The sequence below is a fragment of the Corythoichthys intestinalis genome, chromosome 5 (assembly GCF_030265065.1).
Source record: "Corythoichthys intestinalis isolate RoL2023-P3 chromosome 5, ASM3026506v1, whole genome shotgun sequence".
Lineage (NCBI taxonomy): Eukaryota > Metazoa > Chordata > Actinopteri > Syngnathiformes > Syngnathidae > Corythoichthys > Corythoichthys intestinalis.
This window is the reverse complement of record NC_080399.1, coordinates 19872201-19896954: the sequence shown is the minus strand read 5'-3', so window position 1 is coordinate 19896954 and position 24754 is coordinate 19872201. Positions and strand designations below refer to the sequence as shown.

The 24754-nt window shown below is 39.0% G+C and overlaps 1 protein-coding gene across 1 annotated transcript in view; it reads right to left on the bottom strand.

The window, feature by feature from the left end:
- Positions 1–24754, bottom strand: part of nell2a (neural EGFL like 2a) — a 248309-nt gene that overhangs the window by 188755 nt on the left and 34800 nt on the right. Inside the window, exons 5-10 of the mRNA XM_057837033.1 lie at positions 24421–24517; positions 20877–20949; positions 17369–17451; positions 13668–13796; positions 10222–10324; positions 2532–2623 (exon numbers count right to left, since the gene is read on the bottom strand). Of these exons, the coding sequence (XP_057693016.1) occupies positions 2532–2623; positions 10222–10324; positions 13668–13796; positions 17369–17451; positions 20877–20949; positions 24421–24517 (577 nt within the window). The remainder of the gene's footprint in view (positions 1–2531; positions 2624–10221; positions 10325–13667; positions 13797–17368; positions 17452–20876; positions 20950–24420; positions 24518–24754) is intronic.

Below are 24754 nucleotides of genomic sequence, written 5' to 3'. Positions count from 1 at the left end.
AGCCACGATGAGTGAGGATGATGACCAAATTCCGTTTTAAAAAGCTGCCTAATGGAAACCTGGGTAAAACCAAAGTTGTGTGCACATACTGCTGTGATGAACTGTCCTTCGATCGAAGCTCAACCAGCCTAAAGTACCACTTTCGGGCAAAGCATATCTTCGCTAGTGTTAGCAATGACTCTAACACTGCACAACACAACACAACACAAAAAGAAACCAAGTAGGTTGACTACTGCTATCGCTACATGGGTAGCCAGAGACTGTAGAGTGTAGACCCATTAACATAGTCGAAGACGAGGGCCTTGAAAATCCAATGACAACAAACAACAACAACCAATGACAAACCACTAGACAGGTACAAGGCAGTGCCAGCATGGACTCATGTCCACTACAGTGGTGGTCTGCGCACAATAGTGCCCACAGTAAGCTGGCCCACCTTGCAAAAAAAGTATCTGGTCACACCTGCCACAACTGTTCCTTGCGAGAGACTGTTTTCTTTGACAGGGTACATTGTTCAAAAGAAAAGGTCTGCTCTGTTATCTGAAAATGTCAACAAGCTAGTTTGCCTGAGAAGTTGGTTAAAAAAAAAATTTTTTTTAAATGAGTATGGCTAACTTACGCAGTGTTTCTAAACACCTTTACACACAGTTTAGTGTAATGTTTTTCAGTTAAGTGTGTGAAAATTTGTTTTGTTTTTTTGTTTTTTTATCTCACACAGCTTTCAGGCCATTTAGTGTAAAACTGCAAATGCTGCATTTATTTGTGTGAAATGTTGAATTTAACAGACAAGTTGTTTACACATTTTTTGAAACACTAGCTATTGTTACTGTATTGCGCTTGTCTGCTCTTTAAATTGGCAGTTAATTTTGGGTAATACTGTATACCAAACGGTACTTGAGCCACATTGTTAGCCTGAGGAACTTTAATCTGTTAAAACTCTGCTTTATAATACAGACAATTTATTTTATTTTTTGTTTTATACGAGCGGAGTTGTTAAATAAAATTTTACAACTCGATTTGGTTAATTATTAATTCATTCACACATCATACATTTCATCTTAAAACAAATTTTAAGTCAATATAGACCCTATAGAGCAAGGACATTTATAAAGCAATAAATTCCACTAATCCACTAAACGCATACCTGTGAAGTAAAAAATTTATTTTAGGTGACGCCCTCTTGAAGCTCATCAAGAGAATGGCAAGTGTGTGCAAAAAAGTAATCAGAGCAAAAGGTGGCTCTTTTACAGAACCTTTAATAATATACTAGTACGGTAAATGTTTTTTGTTATTTCACCTTTTTTTTTTTGCCAAGTACATATTTCCACACGTGTTTATTCTTAGTTTTTTATCTTCAGTGATAATTTACAATGTAAATAGTCATGAAAATAAATAAATACACATATTTATTCATCGGGAAGAAATTCTTTTACTTTTTACTTCTAAAGTAAATTTTAAAGCAATTATTTTACTTGAGTGTTTTTTTCTTCTATACTTGTACTTTAACTATTTTTTTTGGCCCTGTATCTGTACTTTTACTTGAGTAAAAAAAAGTGTTACTTCATCCACAACTGCACAAGGGTTTGTTGTTTGTTTTTAATCACACAAAACTTTTCTGAATCCCTTCAAGTTGCTCCAAACAGTTTCGCCAAAACAACCCAAAATTGCGTCCCGCCATGCAGTCGGCAGTCAGGGAGGAGATGAGAGGCATGACAAACATCTGTCAGGGGATGCCTGCAGCAGCGGGCTGACCGACTGTGCTCCTCATCCTTGTTTCTTTGATCTGCCAGGAGACCACTAGTCTGTTTAACGTGGGCCACAGATGGGCAAGGTGGGCAGAGGAACCGAGCAGCTGTCGGAAACAGCCGCTTCCAACGGAGCTTTGCAACCTCCGCAGGGGTCACTAGTTGATACAATTAAGTTTAGTGAACAAAAACCTACTAATCACATTTTTTCTGTGATTGATTATACACCGCCTGTTAAAGATTGAGACGTAAAGTTAATTAACGGAAAATTTCAAACAAACCCCATCTGCTGCACATGACAAGCATTGTGAATAAGTGCAAAATGAATCTAATTTCCGAAAGGTAGGAACAATGGCTTCTGTGTTCTGGCATTTTCTTTCAAATGTAAACTTAATTAGCAGGAGTGTGCCAATTCCAACCACAAAAGACAGGGATGACAGAAGAGATCAATAAAATTTAGATCGTGTCTCCAGACTGGCTCGCTAAGCTTTAATGTAAACTCCAGCAATTCACGGTCGATAGGGGCCAAGTCCTGCTGTGAAAGTAAATTAAAAATGCGAATATTTGATGCCTTCTCCAAAAAGTTTATAATTGCCTGGAAACTATATATGATAAACTAATTCTTAACACTCATACAAGTGGGAAAAAATACTGCAATTGAAGACAAGCACAAATAAGCAAATATTAAAATGCAACTTAGATGAGGATTCACCATTCATCCTCAGGAATTAGCTTTGTTAAAGGAATACTTAGCGAGTTGGAGGAGATAAAAATGAAATGATGTACCTTGCACTCAAACAGCAGACACCTGCCCGAGGAGTCGCGCACAGCCTTTTGATCGCCCTCCACCAGCTCCCTTCCACCAAACAGGCAGACAGCTGTATGATAAAAAATGGAACATTTACATACATCACATTATTCCACATTTTGAAGACTACATTTATTCAGAAGCTATTAAAATGATCATGGTGATGATTATCTTGAAGTTCATTCTTCTTTTACATTATTAAATTGAAGCTCTTTCTATTTTCTCATGTTTTAATTGCACAACAATGAAGTCATTACGTCAATGTTATTGAAATGTTATGGATTTATTTGTGGAGTATTAAGAGTTGTTTTTAACATTGGGAGAAAAATAACTGGATTGTAATGGTAAAGGGGAACGACGACTGAAGCCACCATAATAAAATTGCACGAGTACGAGTTGTACGATAATTACTTTTTAACTGATAACCGATATCCTTATATTGTCCAACTCCAAAAATCCGATACCGATATTAAACCGATACCAATATATGCGGTCATGGACTTGACATATTATGACTAACTGTATTGTGATGATCCAGTGGATGCTTTAGTAATGATAAATGTAACAACTTCAAGGTTTTCCAAAAAAAACATTCTGAAAAAAATTCTTCAACTGAAGTTATGTGAAAATGTGCCTATATTGCACAACTATATTTATTGTTGAAATCAAAATAGTGAAAAAATCTTTATTTATTTATTTATTTTTAAAAATCAAATTCAAGTGCAAAGTGCCAATAAAGCACTTATTCTGTCCGTCAGACTGGAGTAAAGTTGAATTGGCTTTACATTTTTCTCTTAATAAAAGCATGCTACTTTTTTGTCAAACTAAAAACAACAAAAAATTGTGTCAATAATACGAAATAAAGTCACAAATGAAGCAAAGTATACACCATGTGTCAATTTGAATAGCAACTGGTAGTACAGCTTGCAAACAATCAAATAATGAAACAACATTTTGCACCAAATGCAAACAAAACGAAACGTGGACATCTCCAATATACTACACACCGCTCATGAATATAATGAATAATATAACTTACAAGCAATGCTTGTATAAGGCACAAACAATGAGCTGGCGTCATCATATGATGACGTCAGCAGAAAGTGCTGGAACTTTTCAAAAATAATTACATCCAAGCACCAGCAGGGGGCAGAAACAATGGCAGGCAAAAAATGGACATGACAGCACTGCCATATGCATATTGGCCCAAAACCGATGGTGAAAAACCGATTTTGATGTTATCCAATATCATTTTAAAATGCTTTTATATCTCGATATAATATCGGACAACGTGGTAATTGCAGATATAAAGTTGTTAGGTTATAAGAATATATTTCTAATGTTGCAATAAAATAGCGAAAATAAGGAGTCCTGATTATGGTTATGAGCAAAATGATGTATGTTAAGTGAGAATTTTATGAGAGTTAGGTTTAAGGGAAAAAAAAATTAAAAAAATCACCAGATAAGTATTATATATTATGCTACGGAAAAAAAAGAATAACTATTTTACAAGAATATATTTCTTATTAAGTTAAAATACTAAAAGGGGGAGGAAAAGGTCATAAGAATCATCTTTTAAAAGTCGAAGGAGGAAGTATATTTTATAATATTACAGAAATAAAATCATTTTACCTGTGAAAAATCATGATTATTGAATTGTGAGTTTGCAACATTCATCAGTCGTAATATTAATTTGAATTTATTGTCATGAAATTACAACTTTTGTCATGAAAAGTATGAGCACAGGTATTTAAGTAACATTATATATTAATAGTCCAACCTCCTCCCTGCAAGGCTTTCATTTACCAAACGAGCCACGTCTTTGTAAAAAGTATTCATAATGATCTGTGTGTTTGTCTTCCTTGTTGAGATAAGGGAGCACAGTGGGTGTTGTGCTTATTGGAATCGCCTGCTTTGCCTCTTAAAGAGGCGTAACACCTCAGCACATTTGGACGTGAGCGGTGCACACAAAACGATTCAATCCGGCACTAATACTTTCTCCCTGATAAGGAATTACATCCCGGCTATTGTTTGTTGCCCGTACGTCAGCTGGGTGGCCAACTGCGGTGATGTGTGGGAGTGTGTGATTGGAAACCTTTCAAGTGACGTCGGTTTTCAGCTGAGATGTTCGAAGAAACACTGAAACAAATATTTGAGCCGAATTTCAGCACTTGCATGTGAACAATTTCAGAAATGGCCCAATAGTCTGATGTCTTAAAAAAAAAATAAAAAAAAAAAACATTCACTGCAGTTGACGGCTATGTCAGTCAAATATCCAAGTGAAATGGAAAGAACGTGGTCTAGAGAATGATTAGTGAGATTTCCTGATTTGCTTGGAATAACAAGTAACTAATGTTAAACCTATACGATATTTCCCTTCGCAAATCCTTATGTCTGCTCGATTCGTGCAAAACGTCAAAACAACAAAACACTTTGGGATATGGAGCTTGTCACTTTTTTACACGTGACTAGACGTGACGATTACCGGTTTCAAGGTATACCCTGGTATGAAAAGGTCAAGGTTTCAAAACCGCAAAAATTTTCTGTCACACCGTCCCTAAGGTATTAAGCTATTTTTAATGTCCCAAAAATGCATGGAGAAATTCCTCTCATGCAACTGTAAGGCTCAACCCTCCCCCACCGGTTGTCAGTGAGTGTCAGTGAGTCAGCTGTGCTACACGATGGCTGGAGGAGGTCAAACTCCTGAACTTTGTCCTCCATCAAAGAAAACGACAGCCGTGGCTTCGAGGAGGAGGGCCAACCATGGCTGCCAAGGAGGCAGTACCTCCAATATGATTTATTGGAGGTATTTATACAAAATTAAAGGTTAGTAAACACTGCCAGGAATGTTTCCTACTAGCTACGAGAGATAACTCCAGTGTGTTTAGTACGTCTAGCGGAGGTAAAACGTGTTTTTTTTCTCTACAGCAACCGACTGTCTTGAGAAAGAGAGTGTGTGTATAATGTAAACATGATACAAGTCATACATATGTGCTATTTATGGAAAATAATTCAATTATTTTTTTATCTTTATCGAAGGGAAGAAAACGGGCTTTTTGGGGTAGTCTCAATCAAAATGTCAGGGCTCTGTGTACTCATTGGTGGAGCATGCATTGAGTGGAAAAACCTTACCACTATAAATTCTACATGCAGGTAATCCCCAGGTTACGAACGAGTTCCGTTCCTACGCTGGCGACGTAACCCAAATTTCCGCCTAAATCGGAATTAACCCTTAAAAATGTTTTATTGATATTCTGTATATACAGTGGGACAAATAAGTATTTAGTCAACCACTATTGTGCAAGTTCTTCCACTTTAAAATATTAGAGAGGCCTGTAATTGTCAACATGGGTAAACCTCAACCATGAGAGACAGAATGTGGGGGGAAAAAAAACAGAAAATCACATTGTTTGATTTTTTAAAAGAAATTATTTGCAAATCATGGTGGAAAATAACTATTTGGTCAATACCAATAGTTCACCTCAATACTTTGTTATGTACCCTTTGTTGGCAATAACGGAGGCCAAACGTTTTCTGTAACTCTTCACAAGCTTTTCACACACTGTTGCTGGTATTTTGGCCCATTCCTCCATGCAGATCTCCTCTAGAGCAGTGATGTTTAGGGGCTGTCGTTGGGCAACACGGACTTTCAACTCCCTCCACAGATTTTCTATGGGGTTGAGATCTGGAGACTGGCAAGGCCACTCCAGGACCTTGAAATGCTTTTTTACGAAGCCACTCCTTTGTTGCCCTGGCTGTGTGTTTGTGATCATTGTCATGCTGAAAGACCAAGTCACGTCTCATCTTCAATGCCCTTGCTGATGGAGGGAGATTTTCACTCAAAATCTCTCGATACATGGCCCCATTCATTCTTTCCTTTACACAGATCAGTCATCCTGGTCCCTTTGCAGAAAAACAGCCCCAAAGCATGATGTTTCCACCTCCATGCTTCACAGTGGGTATGGTGATCTTCGGATGCAAACACGAGTACCTGTGTTTCTACCAAAAAGTTGTATTTTGGTTTCATCTGACTATAACACATTCTCCCAGTCCTCTTCTGGATCATCCAAATGCTCTCTAGCGAACCGCAGACAGGCTTGGACGTTTACTGGCTTCAGCACGGGGACACGCCTGGCAGTGCAGGATTTGAGTCCCTGGCGGCGCATTGTGTTACTGATTATTGTGGTCCCAGCTTTCTGTAGGTCATTCACTAGGTCCCCCCGTGGGGTTCTGGGATTTTTGTTCACCGTTCTTGTTTATCATTTTGACGCCACGGGGTGAGATCTTGCATGGAGCCCCAGATCGAGGGAGATTATCAGTGGTTTTGTATGTCTTCCATTTTCTAATAACTGCTCCCACAGTTGATTTCTTTACACCAAGCGTTTTACCTATTACAGATTTAATCTTCCCAGCCTGATGCAGGTCTACAATTTTGTCTCTGGTGTCCTTCGACAACTCTTTGGTCTTGGCCATAGTGAAGTTTGGAGTGTGACTGACTGAGGTTGTGGACAGGTGTCTTTTATACCGATAATGAGTTAAAACAGGTGCCATTAATACAGGTAACGGGTGGAGCCTCGTTAGACCTCATTAGACCTCATTAGAAGAAGTTAGACCTCTTTGACAGCCAGAAATCTTGCTTGTTCGTAGGTGACCAAATACTTATTTTGCAATCTAATTTGGAAATAAATTCTTTAAAATTCAAACAATGTGATTTTCTGTTTTTTTTCCCACATTCTGTTTCTCATGGTTGAGGTTTACCCATGTTGACAATTACAGGCCTCTCTAATGTTTTCAAGTAGGAGAACTTGTACAATTGGTGGTTGACTAAATACTTATTTGTCCCACTGTATATCCAAAAAGTCAAAAAGTATTGTATTTTATTTCATGGTGGAGGATACACTGCCCTCTGGTGGCAGCGTTGTGTCTTCCTGGACTGTCATTCAATAAAGCTTCTACACAGGAGCACTCAGACATCTCACACGGATAAAGGATAGCTGAGCTCTGGTTTGGCCCACATAACGTTGTAAGTTGCTTCAGCTAATATATGTTTGTATATGCATTTGTACAAAAGTTTAGAGCAGCAGTTTGTGTGGTTACGTGTGAGCAATTTACTATGAGAATTGTAAATGCGTTAGCATTAATTGTATTTAAGTTAGCGGACTTTTGTGAGGAAAATTTACATATTAATCAGACTAAATGGACGTTTTAACACCAATCATTTTGCGTCGAGTGTTTTCTTGTTAAAATGCGTGTCGTTTTGAACAGACATACTTACAGCCATCTAAGCTAGCGCACTTTATTTTGCAGATTGGGCTGATATGATTTACAAAATTTACATATTGATTGTACTGGAGGAACATTTGACGTATATCTTAACAGTACATACAGTATGTGTGTTACAGCTTTACAAATTGTCAAAAGTGAAGGAATTAAAAAGCTTCAAAAAGCATTTGTTTGCTTTCTGTTAAGCTGAACAACTTCATGTTTCAGACAGAACAAGTCATGTTAATAAGGTAGAGTAAAAAATAAGATAATGTGAGGTACAATTAGGTACTGTCTGTGCGACAAAAAAACAAAAACAAAAACAAAACCTGGGGACAAAGTGGCGGACGAGACTCTGGCGTCGTAAAGTCGAAATCGCGTAGGTCGGGTACGTCGAAACCCAGGGACAACCTGTAGTACCTTTAACTTCACTGTGATGAGTAAATTGTAAAAGATAAAAAGATAGATAATGATATTCATTTGAAGCTTGTTGAACTGAGATTGCTTGGTATTACGTAATTGTTGTGTCAAATGTTCTTAACCTTATCCAAATTTGAAATTTCACGACGTCCATAGAGTTTTCATGCTATTTTTCCACTCTTTTTCAAAATCCATCCTCCTCTAATCATTCTCTGGTCATATCGATAAAGCTAATAAAAGCTGCCGTTTGCTGCCTAAGCGAGATGTTATTTTAAAGACTGACAGGTTGCCCTATCTACTTTTACATCGCTTTAATTTGGGTTAATGGAAGGAGATCGCAAGGTGAGAAAAGCTAATATCCTTCAGAATTTCATTTTCATTTGAGAGGGGAATTGGGAGCTCAGTGATCGTGAGGTGGCTAATAAGAGTCCACTGCTCCTTCCACCAAAAAAGAAAAGTGGCCCTCTTGTGAAGAAATGTGATGAAACGTAAATATTTACATAGTAGGAAGTACAATATGCTTCATGAAAGTTGTAGGTGTGCGTCATTTCCTCTAACATAAATAAGAATGACTGGCTGGCATGGATTTAACTCAGTGCTTCTCAATTATTTCTGTTACGCCCCCCCAAGGAAGACGTAAATGTTTCGCGCCCCCCCCCCAGCTCTCTGCCACCACTGTAAATAGTATCATTTGTCTATAATATTACTATTATAAGTACCCCTCTGCCTAACATTGTCATTTTTTTCTATTAAAGAAAAAAAGTAACATAGATCAACTTATAATAAAGTATAACTTTATTAACATTGTTTTGTTTGTAACAGCAAAGATTAAACGCGCATCAATTTGCCTGAATTTAAAAAAAATAAAAAATAAAAAAAAGTCACATCCAAACTGTAAAAATATACTAAAGGTACATTTTTGACCATTTGATACTGAAAAATAAAATGTAATAAAATCAGTAAATAATAACAAATTCAAATTGATTAGAAACATTTACTCTTCAGGACAACATGCCAAAAAATTTGACCGAAAAAAACAAAACTGAATACAAGGGGGGGGAAAGTGCCTTTGGACAGAAGGAAAGTTTTTATTTTCGCTGATTCACCACAGTCCTCACTGGTTTACTGATATAACACTAACAAAGCGGGACGATTGTGACAATTGGCAATATTCGGCACGTTTTTGCTGAAAAACAATCAAGCGGCTTATCAATGAGGTTGAGGTCTAATTTCTTTAAGTGGCTTCTTAATTGATTTGGCTTCAGACTGTCCGCTATAATCATTTTTAGACACAGTAAACAGTGGTCTTTCCTCATCTCCCACTGTATTAAAAGTCAAAGCCAAAAGGCAAACGGCCCGAAAAAAGCGCATTCTCGGTGGCCGAGGGAGAACCGTAGGTGAGGGCGGTCGTCATGATGATCCTAAACCGAGAACGGCACTTCTCGGGCGGACACGAGAGAACCGGAGAAGACAGTGGGTCGCTGCGTGAATCCGGCCGGAAAACGGCTTTTCTGTGTGCTCTTGCTTAGTTAAAAAATACTGCGTGCACTCTGAAAACGAGAGCGCCACTGCCACCCACTGAGTGGATGTGCAAGTACACTTTATTCTAGTACGGCAATAAAAAACAAAAACAAAAAATTTAAAAAGCATGTTCCCCGAGGTCACATGCGCCACCCCTGGCATCGCTCTGCGCTCCTCTGGGTGGGCGCGCCCCACTATTTGAGAAGTACTGATTAACTGATGACCATCTGTGTTTTAAGGCCCGCCCGTGAAGAGCATCACGTATTGAGTATATTTGTACAACTTTGGAGATGCGATATCACGAGGTAGCTTAGCAACAGGGCAGATCCACGGTCAAAAAGGGCCAGGCAAGCCCTGACTAAGGCGAGATATGTGAGCTCTCTCAGTCAAGCATGTGCTATCGTCGCTGTGTGCGTGTGCGCATGTGGGTGGGAGGGTGGCCCGGGTTAAGAGTGTTCCACTCACGCTGACACTTCTTGCAGCAGGCGCCCTTCATATAGGCCGGCAATGTGCCCGCCAGGCACTGAGGAGGAGGGCAGGAGATGGCCTCGCACTGCACCGTGCCGTTCTGATGGATAAAAACAAGTAAAACACATAAGGTTGGAGGAAAACATTCTTCACATAACTGTGGATATTTTTTTTTGGGTGCGACCCAGACGTTTAGGTTGATCATTTGGTAAGCTCACACACATCTCACTCACTAAATGAAAGCTCTAGTTGAGTCTTACACGATGCAAATGAATTGTTACCTAATTACTCCTATCTAATAGGAATAAAAAAGTGATTATTAACTGTATAAATATTATCTACCTGATGATATTCATATATGAATGAGCTCAGTCTTAACATAAGCAGCTTTTAGATTAAACAAACTTGACTTGCTTTAAAGCAACACGAGGTAACTTTTTAACCTTTATAAAAATATTTTCATAACATTTGTGATAATATGTCAACTGACAACTTATTAAGACGGAAGTCGATGTGAATGCTTTCACGTGAATTCTGCAAAGATGGCAGAGCAACAAAAGAGACAAAAAGTTTTGTTTGATGAGGAAAAAAATCAGGCTACCAGGATATACAGAAATAAACATTGGCCCGGCTTTCACTCGATGGCGTGACCCCCCCCCCCACCCACCCAACCGAACTCTGGGTTTGGCCACACTAAGCCACATGGTTGCTAACCGTCATATACTATTGTTTAGCCACAACTGGATTCATTACCTTATTACTATTCATGTAAATGTTGTTAAATCCATCTGCAGGAGACCAGGACATTGATTTTTGATTGATTGATGATTTTACGACACTGTACGAGTGTGCACTGAACCCTATTGGAAATGTAGCGCTGGTCCTCATGGGAAATGCAGTCTTCCTTAAGCCAAAACACTACCGCTTTTGTCCTCCGGCGTCGCTAAAATCAGCCAAAACTGAAAAGTTACCAAGTGTTGCTTTAATTGCAGACTTTTGACCTTCATTTGAGGGCACTTACATTCAAATCAGGAAAATTGTGTAGGAATAATAAAAGTATATGTTTTCGACTTTTTAAGGGGGCCGGCTAGCAGCACTGAATGTTCTTTATCATCAGAGAGGGTGAGATACAGCAGGAATGCCAAAAAGCTGCATAAAAATTGATGTCAGTCATAATTATAGTGAAAATAAATGCTTTTAAACAAAAATATAAAGGGGAAGACAACACTCAGTTGCTCAAAGTATGCAAGTATGCAAATGGTGAATTTCTTAGGCCTCTTAGAAAACCCCCAAAAATGAAAGGCAAAATGAAACACAATAAACTCAACGCATAATAACAATAACTTATCCTGTACTGTAATTCTTCAATATAGTAGCTCTGCTTAAAGCTTACAGTAGATTCAACGAATCACCCGAATATCTAATTTAATTAAACATTATCTCTATTTTTGACTGGGCCTATAATTAGCATCGCTTCAACGGCTAAAGGCTCAGTGACAGCAACATCTATGAGCTGGCTTCACCTAATTGATAACATCTTCTTGCACGACCTTTGCATTTGAAAAGGTCACTGCTAATTACCACACGTCAGGTAAAGAACATATCTCGGCTAATTTCGTAATTGCAGCCTGGCGTGACTGTTCAGGATGAACGGAGCCCTCTCATTGGCTGAACGGACCAAAACAATCCCTGATGATGATTACCGCTGTCAGGAGCAATTAGGTGAGCGGCGTGTAGAGATGTGTGATTTCCTCGTTTTATAGCACGCGTGGTAAAGCGGCTCAGGAGCTCAGCGATTTAGTTTCATCATCTAAAGCTAGGAAGACTGACAGGGGGTGAAATGTTTGCTGATGTGCTACAAGCACCACATCGCCAACTGCTTCTATTACTCTTTTTTGGCAATTATTCACACTTGCCGCAGCGCAAAGTAGACCCTCGAGAAGGCTGGAGCGGCACTAAGCACTGTTGTCGATGATCCTAATCTGGCAGCATTTTTGGGTTTGAGGTCTGTAATACATCTTGCCATGGTAGCTAAGGCAACCGTGTGCAAGTGAAATGTGGTAATGATAACAAAATACAAGACAATACAATACTTCACGCCCCCATCCTGCCCAGTGCAATTGATGAGCGGGGGAGAAAAACACACAGGCTGCTCTGACCAGCCAACCAGTTTCTACAGCACCTCCTCATTAGGGTTGAGGTATGAGCTAGCTAACACTTATTGGGCAAAAAGATAGAGCAAGCATTCACACTCACATTCACAATTAAGGACAATTAATAATATTCAATAAATGTGACATGCAGGTTAGTGGAATACGGGAGGAAAACAAAATAACTGGAAAAGAAAAAAAAAATTCTAAATAGGGTTTTTCCGATAATGTTTTTTTGCTCCCGATCCGATCCCGATCGTTTTAGTTTGAGTATCTGCCGATCCCGATATTTCCCGATCCGATTGCTTTTTTTTTTTTTTTTTGCTCCCAATTCATTTCCAACCATTCCCGATAATTTTTCCCGATCATATACATTTTGGCAATGCATTAAGAAAAAAATGAATAAAACTCGGACGAATATATACATTCAACATACAGTACATAAGTACTGTATTTGTTTATTATGACAATAAATCCTCAAGATGGCATTTACTTTATTAACATTCTTTCTGTGAGAGGGTTCCACGGATAGAAAGACTTGTAATTCTTAAAGGGTAAATGTGACTTTGTATATTGTGACTAAATATTGCCATCTAGTGTATTTGTTGAGCTTTCAGTAAATGATACTGCAGCCATTTAACTGTTCTGCCCAAATGCATGATGGGAAGTGCAACCATGACTGTGCGTAGGGGCACCAATTGATATATCTTCTCTGCGTTGGCAAATAACACATGGTGTTAAGAAAATGATCAAGTACTACCTTTCTTCCCCACATTGCCTCCCATGATATTTTTAATAGCTGAGAGAGGGATTGTAAGGCTTTAGCCAAATAAAAAAAGGCTTCAAAGGCTGTCAAAGTTCTCTCTACTCATTACACGCTGCCGTTTAGCTTTATATATAGGTAAAACGGCACCTTTATAGATTGAACGCGACAATGCGTGAGTGGGTCGTGCAGCGCATGCGTTAATTATTTAACGTGATTAAATAAAAAATAATAATTACCGCCGTTAACGCAATAAATTTGATAGCCCTACTTTAAGCCAAAACTACTCTGGATGAGTGTAAGACATTTTGTCTGTAACTTTAAATACTATTAGAAAACGATTTAAATAAAAAATATACTGTATATATATTAAAAAAAGGCATGTCTGATATTTTTTTGCCGATTCCGATACTTGAAAATGACATGATCGGACCTTTTTCGGACATCTTTAATTCTAAATAGTGTACCATACTGTACATACAAACATGTGTGTCAGATATAGAAACCAATCAACATGTGAAGGGGCTTACTATGCACGTGCAGTTCCTGCATCCATCTGTCCAGCCCTCGTCCTCCCGGTAGACCATCCCCTTGACGCTGCAGGTCCTTTCACAATAGCAGCCGTCCAGCCCATTCATCTTCTCCTCGGCCTTGGACAGCTGCTCAGGGAAGCCAAAGACAAAGAGAAGATGTAGAGAACAAGTCTCCTTGATGGCTGGATTTGCACTGCAAGTTTAATTGCCCTGTTAGTTCCAATAGGCAGTTTTGTCATACTATACAATGCTGCTGACCACGCTTGCTGCTGTACACCTTCAAATCCACATCTAGTATGGTATTATATTGGATTAACATCAATTTATGTCTCAAAAAATGTTTATTGTATGCAATTTTTATGACACATTTCCCCCAAAATACATAATTTGTTACTTCAACCACCGAGTAAATTTATCCCCTGTGTGTATTTATTTCTCAGAAAAATTCAATCAGAAAATCATGTGTAAAAGCAGGGATCCCCAACCACCGACCTGGGGACCGGGACCGGTCAGTGGTGCATTTGCTACCGGGTCGAAGAGAAATAATGAATAATTTGTTAACTACTGCAATCTGTTGACTAATCCGAGTAGTCATTTGTGTATTCACTCTCTCGTGGTTGGCCGCCATTACTGAGGTGTTTGCACCAGGGGTGAAAGTGGGCCGGAACGCCCTGGAAGTCCATTCCGCCATGACTTTCCGAGCAGGAACGCCGTTCCGGCATACGGTGCTTTGATACCAAAAAAATATGAAGGCAACTGTCAAAAGCCTATGTGTGATGGTTTGTTTAAAGTATTGTATTTTGTCAAATGATGCCCTCTGGTGGCGGCGTTCGGTGTGGCTGGACGCTTACCTTTTATGACTGAGAACCAGACGTGTCTGACATGGCTAAGGGACAGCTACGCTCTGGTTCAGTCGAGATGAGGCTGTAAGTTGTTTCAGTTGATGTATGTTGGTGTAGGCATTTGTAGTTAAGTTTGGCGATACTGTTTGTTTAGTTATGTTTAGCGATTTGCTATGAGAGAAGTGTAAATAAGTTAGCATTCATAGCGTCTAAGCTAGCGCACTTTATTTTGCAGATTGGCTGATATGATTTACTAAATTTACATATTGATTGTACTGGAGGAACATTTGACGTATATCTTAATTACAGAAAAAGCGTAAACGTTTACATTAGCTTCAATTTTAATGTACATCCAATGTTCTTAAATAGGTAACATTTAGGGAAATGTGGGGAAAAATAAGGAGATGGAGGTTGATGTTACTGCTGTTTTTGTTAACTTTTATTTCGGAAATCATTGGGGAAAAAAAACAAATTTGAATGAAAAGCATTATTTTGTGGTTTTAGGACAGGGGTGTCCAAACTTTTTGCAAAGGGGGCCAGATTTGGTGTGGTAAAAAAGTGGGGGGCCGACCTTGGCTAACGTCCTTTACGTAGAACAATATATTTAAGCAAAATTTAGCAAGCCATTCAGTGTGTCACATTTGCTTTATTATTTTTTTAATGAATAATTTCATCTCGCAACTAGCCTTTGCGGCGTTCTCTTTCGACTCTTGGGCTCTTGCGAAATACTGCTGCTGTGAAATTAAACTAGCTTTAAGTTGCTTCAATTTCTGTCTACGTATCTTCCCTGTAATCTTGTCGTACATGTCGGCGTGTCTTGTTTGGTAATTTCGCCTCACATTGAAATCTTTAAAAACAGCGACTGTGTCTTTACAAATGAGGCAAGACACAGTTGTTGCATATTTTAGTGAAGAAATAGTCCAATTTCCACCTATCCTTGAAGCGTCGGCCGTCACAGTCAACTTTCTTTTTTTTGTTGATTGTCGCCATTTTAGAAAATGGAAGTAATGGGTCACACGGAGTAATGTTGCTTAGCCCTTAAATACTTGCAACATTAAGCAATTATCAGAGAATCCCAAAATTTGAAAAATAAGGTCCTAATGAAACGTATTTTTCAAATTCGTGAAAAGAAAAGTCAAAATGAATATGTGTAATAAGCGCTCTAATATCTATAACCCATGCTAAATCATGTTTTTTTCTCATGGAACCTGCAGATGCATGTGTTGACTTGCATCCATCTTTTTTTTTTTCAAAAAGGAATGTCAAAATTTTAAATTAGTCTCAAAATCATGAAATTTTAGGTGTATCAAATGTGATACATTTGGTAATAAAGGGTTAAAGTGCTGCTGCCTTTTAGTGGGTAAATGAGGAGCAGCATTTCGTGTGTAAGCTACTTCATATGCTGGTTGCAGTACTGCTGACCAATGTATTAAGTCTGTGTGCGGGCCAGACGTTATTGATTTTATGACAAAGGCCGGGGGCCGGATGAAATTTGACCACTGGCCGCATTTGGCCCCCGGGCCGGACTTTGGACATGTCTGCTTTAGGAGGTTTGATGACCCCAGAACCCCCAGGAGTTCTAGCAAGAAATTCTGGCCACTTTCACACCTGTAGCAATCTGCTGTTGGCTGTGTACTGCGGGCGGCACACCTCAGCAATGGCGGACAGAGTACATCCGGTCGTTTTGCTCAGATTAGTCATTGAAATCTATTGGAGCTAGCATTTATTTTTTATATCTATGTTGGACGTAGGCGCATCAGATTTGATCCTAGAAATAATAAGCCCACACGTTAGCGAATATGACTCAAAAACAGACGTCTTTAAGCATCTTTTTTATGGGGAAAAGGCCCGTTGCTGAGCAAGAAGAGGAGCCTACAACCAAGTCCATTTTGCATATGTGGCTAAAAACTATCAAACGAGGCAACAAAAGCTAATGCACTGAGAGCATCAGACCTTATGGCGAACCGTATTGCTAAAGCAGAGAAACCTTTCACGATTGGAGACTAACTTATTATGCCTGCAACCTAGGATATTTGCCGTCATTTTTTTTAGGAAAGGCTGCTGTTAAAACAGGTTGATTCAGCGTATAGTGAGTTACTGTACATTTTCCCTGCACTTAATATTAGTTTTTAGCTCCCTCGTGCTATTTTATATTGACAGTAATTTTCTGCCACACATTGCCGGTCTGTGAAAAAAAGGCCCAATCACACCAGTCCCTGGTGCAAAAAACGGTTGGGGACCATTGTGTTAAAGCATTCTATAGACACAGAGAAAACACTTCAGTCAGCTAGAGACCAAAAAAATCATCTCAAATCTTCACCTATAGTAATAATGTCTGAGAAAGTGGATTGCTGTTCCACAGCAAACATGAGCTTTGACCTCCATCCATTATTCACCACCTCTACTCACAAGCGTTCCAGGGGTACTGGAGCCTACCCCAGATGACTACAGGCAGGGGGCGGAGTACCCCTGAACTGACTGCCAGTAAAACACAGGTCAAACACATTGACAAGCAGCCATTCACACTCAGCTAAGATTTGACCTCATGGATGTAAATTTAATCACAGAAAATTGTTATCCAAATTCCCTGCGGGCATTTCAAGTATATTACAAGGAATGAACAAAAGTCACAGACTTGCAGTGACCTTGAACTCTGACATCCAATCAAGTTGGCATGTTGGTGTACAAGAGGTATTCGCAAGACATTTGGAAAGACTCCCTCAAGGCACTTACATGAAAAACGTATAAGGACAAAGAGAGAATAATGCCAGCAGTCGGGGCTATGGCCTCAGTGGAGGCATTGGACGTCGTAATTATCATTACAGGCTTTGTATTGTTAATCGACTGTTACATTACCTTACTGGATGTTTTAGCAAGGATATCCTGCAGCTCCATAATCTTCTGTACAAGTCCGTGGAAATCATTGCAGGTGGGACATGCTTTACAGTGAGATAAAATGAAGTTAGATTTCATATTCATTTATTTAGTTGGAACACTATATTAAATGCACAAGATGAAAATGAACTCCAAGACAGGAACTGTATCAACAATACTATCATGAAAAAAAATTTGGTCATTAACAAATGTATTAGGGCTGCAGCTATCGAGTATTTTAGTAATCGATTGAAAATTCTATCGAGTAATCGGACAAAACGTTTTTTTTTTTTTTTTTTTTTTTAGGTAAACAGAAATTACAAATATACATGAGGAAAAAAACACATTTAATCCAATATTGAACCATTTTCAGTCAATCAATGTCTTTATTTTCAATGTACATTGTTGAAAACAGCCAACAACTGCACCTCAGATGTGACTAGAAAAAAAAATTCACTGCTTTCACTCAAAAAACTTGTAGATCTTATTAAAAAACATATTTCTTACCTAAAACTGTCATTAGGCTTGATAACACACATCACTTAAAAAGTTGGTGTTTTGCCCACGTGTTTCAATTGAATTTCCATTTGTGTCAAGCTATTTTTAAGTTCTAGTTAAGTTTTAAGTTAGTCTAAACTGTTAAGTCCTGATAGGATTTTGAGTTTTTGCAGTGTTCAAAATAAATGTAAGATACCTGCTGTATTGGAGCACATTAGGGACCAGTGCCTTGGTGTTTTATTCAGCAATGACTACTGAGCTAAAACTGACAGTTAGCTTTATTATGTTTTAATTTTACACCCTCATCACTCTACAGCACTGTGTTTTTACAGATTAAATAAAGCCTGTATGTAAGACACGTTAGCCACGCATCGACAGTGGTCATAATCAATAGAAACCTAGCCCTTCGAAGGGCTAACGTTATGTGAGCGAGTGACAGTAATGTTATATTTATTAGCGCCGAGAAGTCTACTGCTTAAAGATGGCGGCTATTTACTAACGCTGCTCAGACGCGACCGAGTCTGTCATTTGCATCTAGTCCTAAATGCATGTGATATCTATGAGACGCATCGGACACTACCTGCTACCACACTAGCATCATGCGGGTGTAGTCTTTAGCAACGTCGGCGTAGTTTGTAGCGGCTGTCGGCTGCAGTAAGTTTTTTTTTTTTTTTTTTTTTTTTTAATTGCTTCTTCCTCTACGCACGTGACGTCAGCGCGTTGTCCCGCATTAAAAGTAGTCCGGGCAAAACGTAATGCTTAGAGCTGGCAAAATTAAACGATTCCTCGAGGTGAATAAAATTACTCGGATCAGTTTTTAAACTCGAGTTACTCGAGTGTCTCGAGTATTCGTTTCAGCTCTAAAATGTATGTTTATCACGATTGTATGTTGGTGACTGGATGAACGAGTTTAAAGAGGCACTAAAGTCATTTTCCAATATTTTATACTGTTTTACACATAAGCTAGGTTGAAATATAAGGTTGCCCTGGTTTAAGTTTGCTATCGCTGTAGTTTATAAGTGAATTCATTCTGCACTCAATTTTGAAATTGGTCACGGTGTGATGTCACACCATACCTTACTATGCAAGTTCAATTGCTCATTGCAATGAACAGTGTTGTCAATAACAGCGTTAGAATATAACGGCGTTATTTTTTTAAGTAGTGCGTAATCGAATGAATTACTTTTCTCATCCCAGCAACTCCGTTACCGTTACTGAGGCGGGAAAGGCGCGCGTTACTATGTGTTACAATGTTGGTTGAATGACGCGAGAAAAGTCTGAGAGAGATGGACTCACGGAGACGAGAAAGCAGAGCAGGAGTGCGGAGGAGGCAAGGGAGCTGTGAAGCCGTTGCAAATAATACCTGACTGTTGCCGATAGCCTACAAACTACGTCCACATGATGCTACTGTAGATATCACATACATATAGAACTAGATGCAAATACAGACACGGCGGCATTAGCAACATTTATAAAGAACTAGATGCGTTAGTAAACAGCCGCCATCTTAAAGCAGTAGACTAGGCTCTGTTGTAGAGAACCTTCCTAGCGAACCTAAGTAACTTTTTATCTAAAATGCTCCTAAATCGGCAAAACTTAAATCTATCTTTAAATGATGAAACAGTTTTAAAACTTACACTTGTCGAAAGTAGAAAGAAGGGAACTAATGCAATAACGGGAGCAATTTTACCAAGTTGAATGGTTTATTCACACCATTAAATCACTTCCACACATAGCAAAGGTTACTATCTATCTTTTTTTGGGGGGGGGGGGGGGGGGGGGCATGAAAATTATCACCAGATACTTTGCCAAGTAACTAATTACTCTTACATTTAGGTAACTGAGTTACTAACGCAATTATTTTTTGGGAGAAGTAATTTGTAACTGTAATTAATTACTTTTTTAAAGTAAGATTAACAACACTGGCAATGAATGGAAATGCCTTCAATCTGTTAATGTCTTGCGCTCTACTGGGCATGGGAGCCTGGCATGGGAGCCTGGCCACGAGATGGCAATATAATATAGAAATACAGATATACATAAAGAAGAGTTTATCAACTGGCTAAGGGGCGAGGCACATGGGGCGCGATGCGACTGCAGCGGCGTGCGACAGCAACACTCACCGCCCTCTGCCTGTGCGTCATCACTCGTCTGTGATTGGCTATGAATTTGGAGGGCATTTCAAAATTTACCGTGTTTTCTGAGCGCCAACAACTTTTGCTTTTTTTATTTATGTCCCTGAAATCATGCCGAGAGGTATCATAAAGTACGTGCTGGTCGCACACTGATAATATGATATGCTCCTTCGTGTTGACAAAGTGTGACGTGTGGATATCAATTTCCGGGTTGGCCAGTGTCCTAGCAGATGATTTGTCAATCGATAAATCCGTTGCTGATTGGTTGTAGTGCCAGGTGATAGCGACAGAAATAGAACCATTTCCTATTTTCTTATATTAGGTCGCTGGTCCGCGTGTGCACGTATACGTGCACAAGCGCGAAATTTTTCATGCACGAATGTCATGTGTTGCTTCGCCGCAAGAGGGTTGGCGATTTTTGCCTCGTCGTGGTCGTTCGATAGAAAATGTATTGAACGCAATCGACGTCGCCTCCCCTGTGTTTTGCCATTAAGTAAATTGTAAACATTTTCATAATTCATTTTTGTAAAAGATGAAAAACACCTACAACTATAGTTATCTTGTTTGTCTATATGTATTGCAATAATGTTTGTGTTCAAATAGCCATTATCTTTTAACTAGTGTGTTAATCTAAGATTGTGGAGATGTTAATGCAAAGTCTATGGCTGGTTATCATACAAAATGTTTAATTCCTTTAGCATGTACATGCTATTAACTTCACAAATCCACCATCCTTTGTATTTTCCACACAAAATTTGACTCATCATGTGCATAAATGTGACCAAAAGATACAATGTCCACTATTTGGGAATTAATTTCAAGTCATATAGGGAAAGGAGCTTGTAGGGAACACTCACTTCTGTTCAGGTCTGGACACTGGGAGATATATCCTTGTGGCATTACCACAATTTCAACATCCTGCATCACCCCCTGAAAACATACACACAAAATATAAAAATGAGCCCAGCGAAGAAAAAGTGAAAGCAATAAGGGAAATGTGTTTTCTTCACACTGGAGTATGAGATGATAATAAAATCTCCCTGGAATAATCGTCTTCATGGCAGGAGGTTAAGCGACAGCGACGATGGTTGCAAATTCTATTTCACCACTTTAAATGGATTGATTGCTGTACCGGCCTCTGTCCAAACTCTGCAAATATATGTTTCCACAAACAGAAGCAATAATACTCTGTCTCCATGGTAACCATTCATGCATCCATTTTCAGTAGCACTTGTCCTTATTGAGGGGTTGCAGAAATTAGTTGGATATGTATTTGACAAATATACAGTGGTACTTCTACGTACGAATTTAATTCATTCCTATACTTTGTTTTTAAGTCGAAATGGTCTTCTGTCGAGCGGTATTTTCCCATAAGAATACATAATAATTCCAGTAATTCGTTCCACAGCCTGAAAACCTACACTAAAGACTTAATAAATACTACTGGTACTATTACAAATGGCAATTAAACATAGCAAACCAAATAAATTATAGAAAAAAATCATAATAATAATAAAATAATAATAATAATTCTTGTAATAATGTAACGAATCCATAAGCGGAGTTTGACTTTTGGGGCAGGGGGGGCACAACATGTTGATGACCCCGGAATGCAGTGTCAGCAAAAACATTAACTTACAAGTATATTTATTATAATAAGTTGAAAATGAGCGTTTTTTTGTTACCTATTATTCTTGAGGGGAATTCCAAATCAGGCTGCTTAGGCTAGAGTTTTCGCCAAGATCATCATCCATTGAATATGGTACGCCCACCGGTGACGTGCCAATGTAGTTACCCCAGTCAAAAATTGTATCCCCTGGGTGGAGCCACTGCGCTGCACGGATTTGCTCGATTTCCATGTCTTGGTGATGTAGTTATCCATGAGGTTTTAAAACATGGCACATCCATTAAAAAAAAAAAAAAGTATAACGTAACATACGTAATGAATGTAAAAAAGGCAATGTTTCACTGTTTTACTCATAGAATGACCTACAATTGTTATTACTGTAATTCAAGTCTTGTATGGAGTTTCTCCAATTTAATAAACGTCGATGTCAAAAATATATAACTGTGGTTCTTTTCTGGCTTCAATTCATTGTTTAAGTCGACATAACTCGTCACTAGTGTGTGTGTGTGTGTGTGTGTGTGTGTGTGTGTGTGTGTGTGTGCTCCCGCGGCCAGTGGACACAATTTTTGACGGGGGTAACTACATTGGCAAGGCACCGGTGGTGGCTCTGTTGTACAATTAGCGTCTTTAGTGGGGCAAATTGAAACGCCATTTTGACGATGGTCTCTAGCTTTTCTTGGTACACATTTTCAATCCGTGGGTCTGCTCAGTAGTTGTTGCTTTTAGAAGCTTAGGTCTGAAAAAAATTATGTCTATCCATTTTGCCTCTTCGGTCCTCGGGTGGTTTTGGCAAAGCAAATGACGGTCTAAAGGGATAGTCACATGATCTGTTCGAAAAATCATTTTGACCCATTTTAAAAATATCCTTTTTTGTTCATTAAATTCATTTTGGTTGTTTGTTTTATTGCTTTACAACTTCCATAGACAATATTTTCCCTGAAAATTCTTAATTTTAAAATCATATACTGTATAGGAAAGTCAATTATATGCAATGACACTTTTCGCCTAGCCCCCCCTCCCTTAAAATCTGCTTATGAACGAATCGGGTTCTAATGTGGTAGATGTGTTTTACATGCTGTACGTCAACGCACAGTGTGGCTGAGGTGAGATAGGTGCGATAGAGATTTTACTTTCTCTTTTAGTGTTCCGTTGTTAGCATCAGCTGTGTTGCACAAGTTCTGAAATAAATGATTAAAACCTTGACCAAGCTGGCAATTTCTTTGGCGATGGAGGTCTTGCGGGAAAACAAACTGTGGCACTGTCATAAATCGTCGTATTCCGAGCATGTCGTCAGATGTAGAAACAAATGGCGAGTCAATTTTTACGTCGGATGTCAAAAAGATTGTATGTCGAAGTGGTCGTATGTCGAGGTACCACTGTACTTTTTTACAAACACTGCAAGATACAGGGACCTCTACTACTTTCATCCAACAATTCATTCAACAATGGCTCAGGTGATGTCACATGATTTAGTTTCTAACATAACCACTAACGACGTTAGACACGTACTACTCCACCAATTAATCTGCGCCATGAAGTCAGTCACATGACCGCACATAAGTCTCGGTGTATCCAATAAGTGAGATTCCTGGAAGTGAGATTCCCGGCCTCACATTCAATTTGATTACCTTACAGAAAGGCACGTTTATCTGCTTTTGCTCAAATAAATGTTCACATTTTCTCTGTGTGTGAACAATAAGCATTACTTCTGACTGAATTTGTTACCACTTACTTATTCCAGTAAGTACTCAATCTAATTCAAGTAAAAACTGTGACAAGCACTTTTTTGAGTAAAAGTACTCTTACTTTATACAACGCATCTCTGCGCATTTCCACACTGCTTTTAGACACCACAAGTGAGGAGGATTTCAATGCCAAAAACATTTTGTGGATTCCCCCAACATGAGGAAAATGCCTTGTCAAACGTACAGACTATCCCTGTCAGAGAGATTAAAATAGGTATAAATATTACTGATAAGCTGTGGCGCTATTCCAGTCAGATGTGTCATAACGTTCCACTCTATTTCCATCTTGCGTCTGACTTTGCCTCGAGTCGGATTCATATTTATCTCATCAATCACGGAAGAACCAAAGCGTTTACTTTCTTTTTGGAAGCTGAGCCCACTGTTTTGTGTATGTTTTTTTTTTTAATTGCAAAAGTGCATCGTAGATTCGTGAAACAAAGTACGATGTTGATAAGACTCACAGCTCCATAAAGCCTTGACATTGCTATCTGTGCCTGCAGTGCTGATTGGTTAATCATTAGTCTCCCGGAGAGCTCATTGAATTGAGTGCCGGTCGACCGAGAAACTGCTGCTTAAAGGTCATGTAACCAGACAGAGGTCTACACCCGGGAAATGTGAGCAAACATTCAGCCTTGTCTTCAGTGTGCGGTCCGGTCCGGGAGGCCGGTTGATTGATCAACAATACAACAGAACGAGCCTAATGAGTGCGGTCCAGAGGCTATTCAACGATTTTTCCCGAATCAGCGTTGTTGAGGTTTGCTGAGGTAATTGCATTGGGCTTAGTTGCATTCTAAAGGAAAGAAAAAGGAAACAAACAATGCCGATGGCAGACAGGACAAAGCTCAAATTAAAAATGGCTAAGCCTTGAGAAACGCTCGCAATTAAATCCAGCAGCTCCGTCATAAATAAAAACTAAACAAGGCAGAGATGATTTATGAAAGAAGATGGTGGCAACTTCACATCATTATGAGTCTTTTATGGCAGAGTAAGACAACGCATCCAAAATTGATATCCGGAGTTTAAGCTAACCTTAAAGAATCCATGAGCGGAATTTCTCTGACCGAGCCAGAAGGAGGCGTCCTCCGGAATGTCCATGTCAGGGGGCTCCACCACCCGCTCGTAGATTCTATAAAAGACAAAGTGAAATTCATGCTATGGGATTTTCTTTTTTTTTTTCTCCCACCAAGTTATTTCCCACAGGCCTAAGCTATCTCTGCAATAGATTGCTCCCTGCTTTATAGACTCCAAGTTATAGGTAAAACACTTCCCAGCCCTTAGTGAATATCAGAGTGTGAGTGTTCAGCTATTCAGAATAGCAACACTTAAACACCAAGTGATGTGATGTGCGATAGCGTGTGGTCAG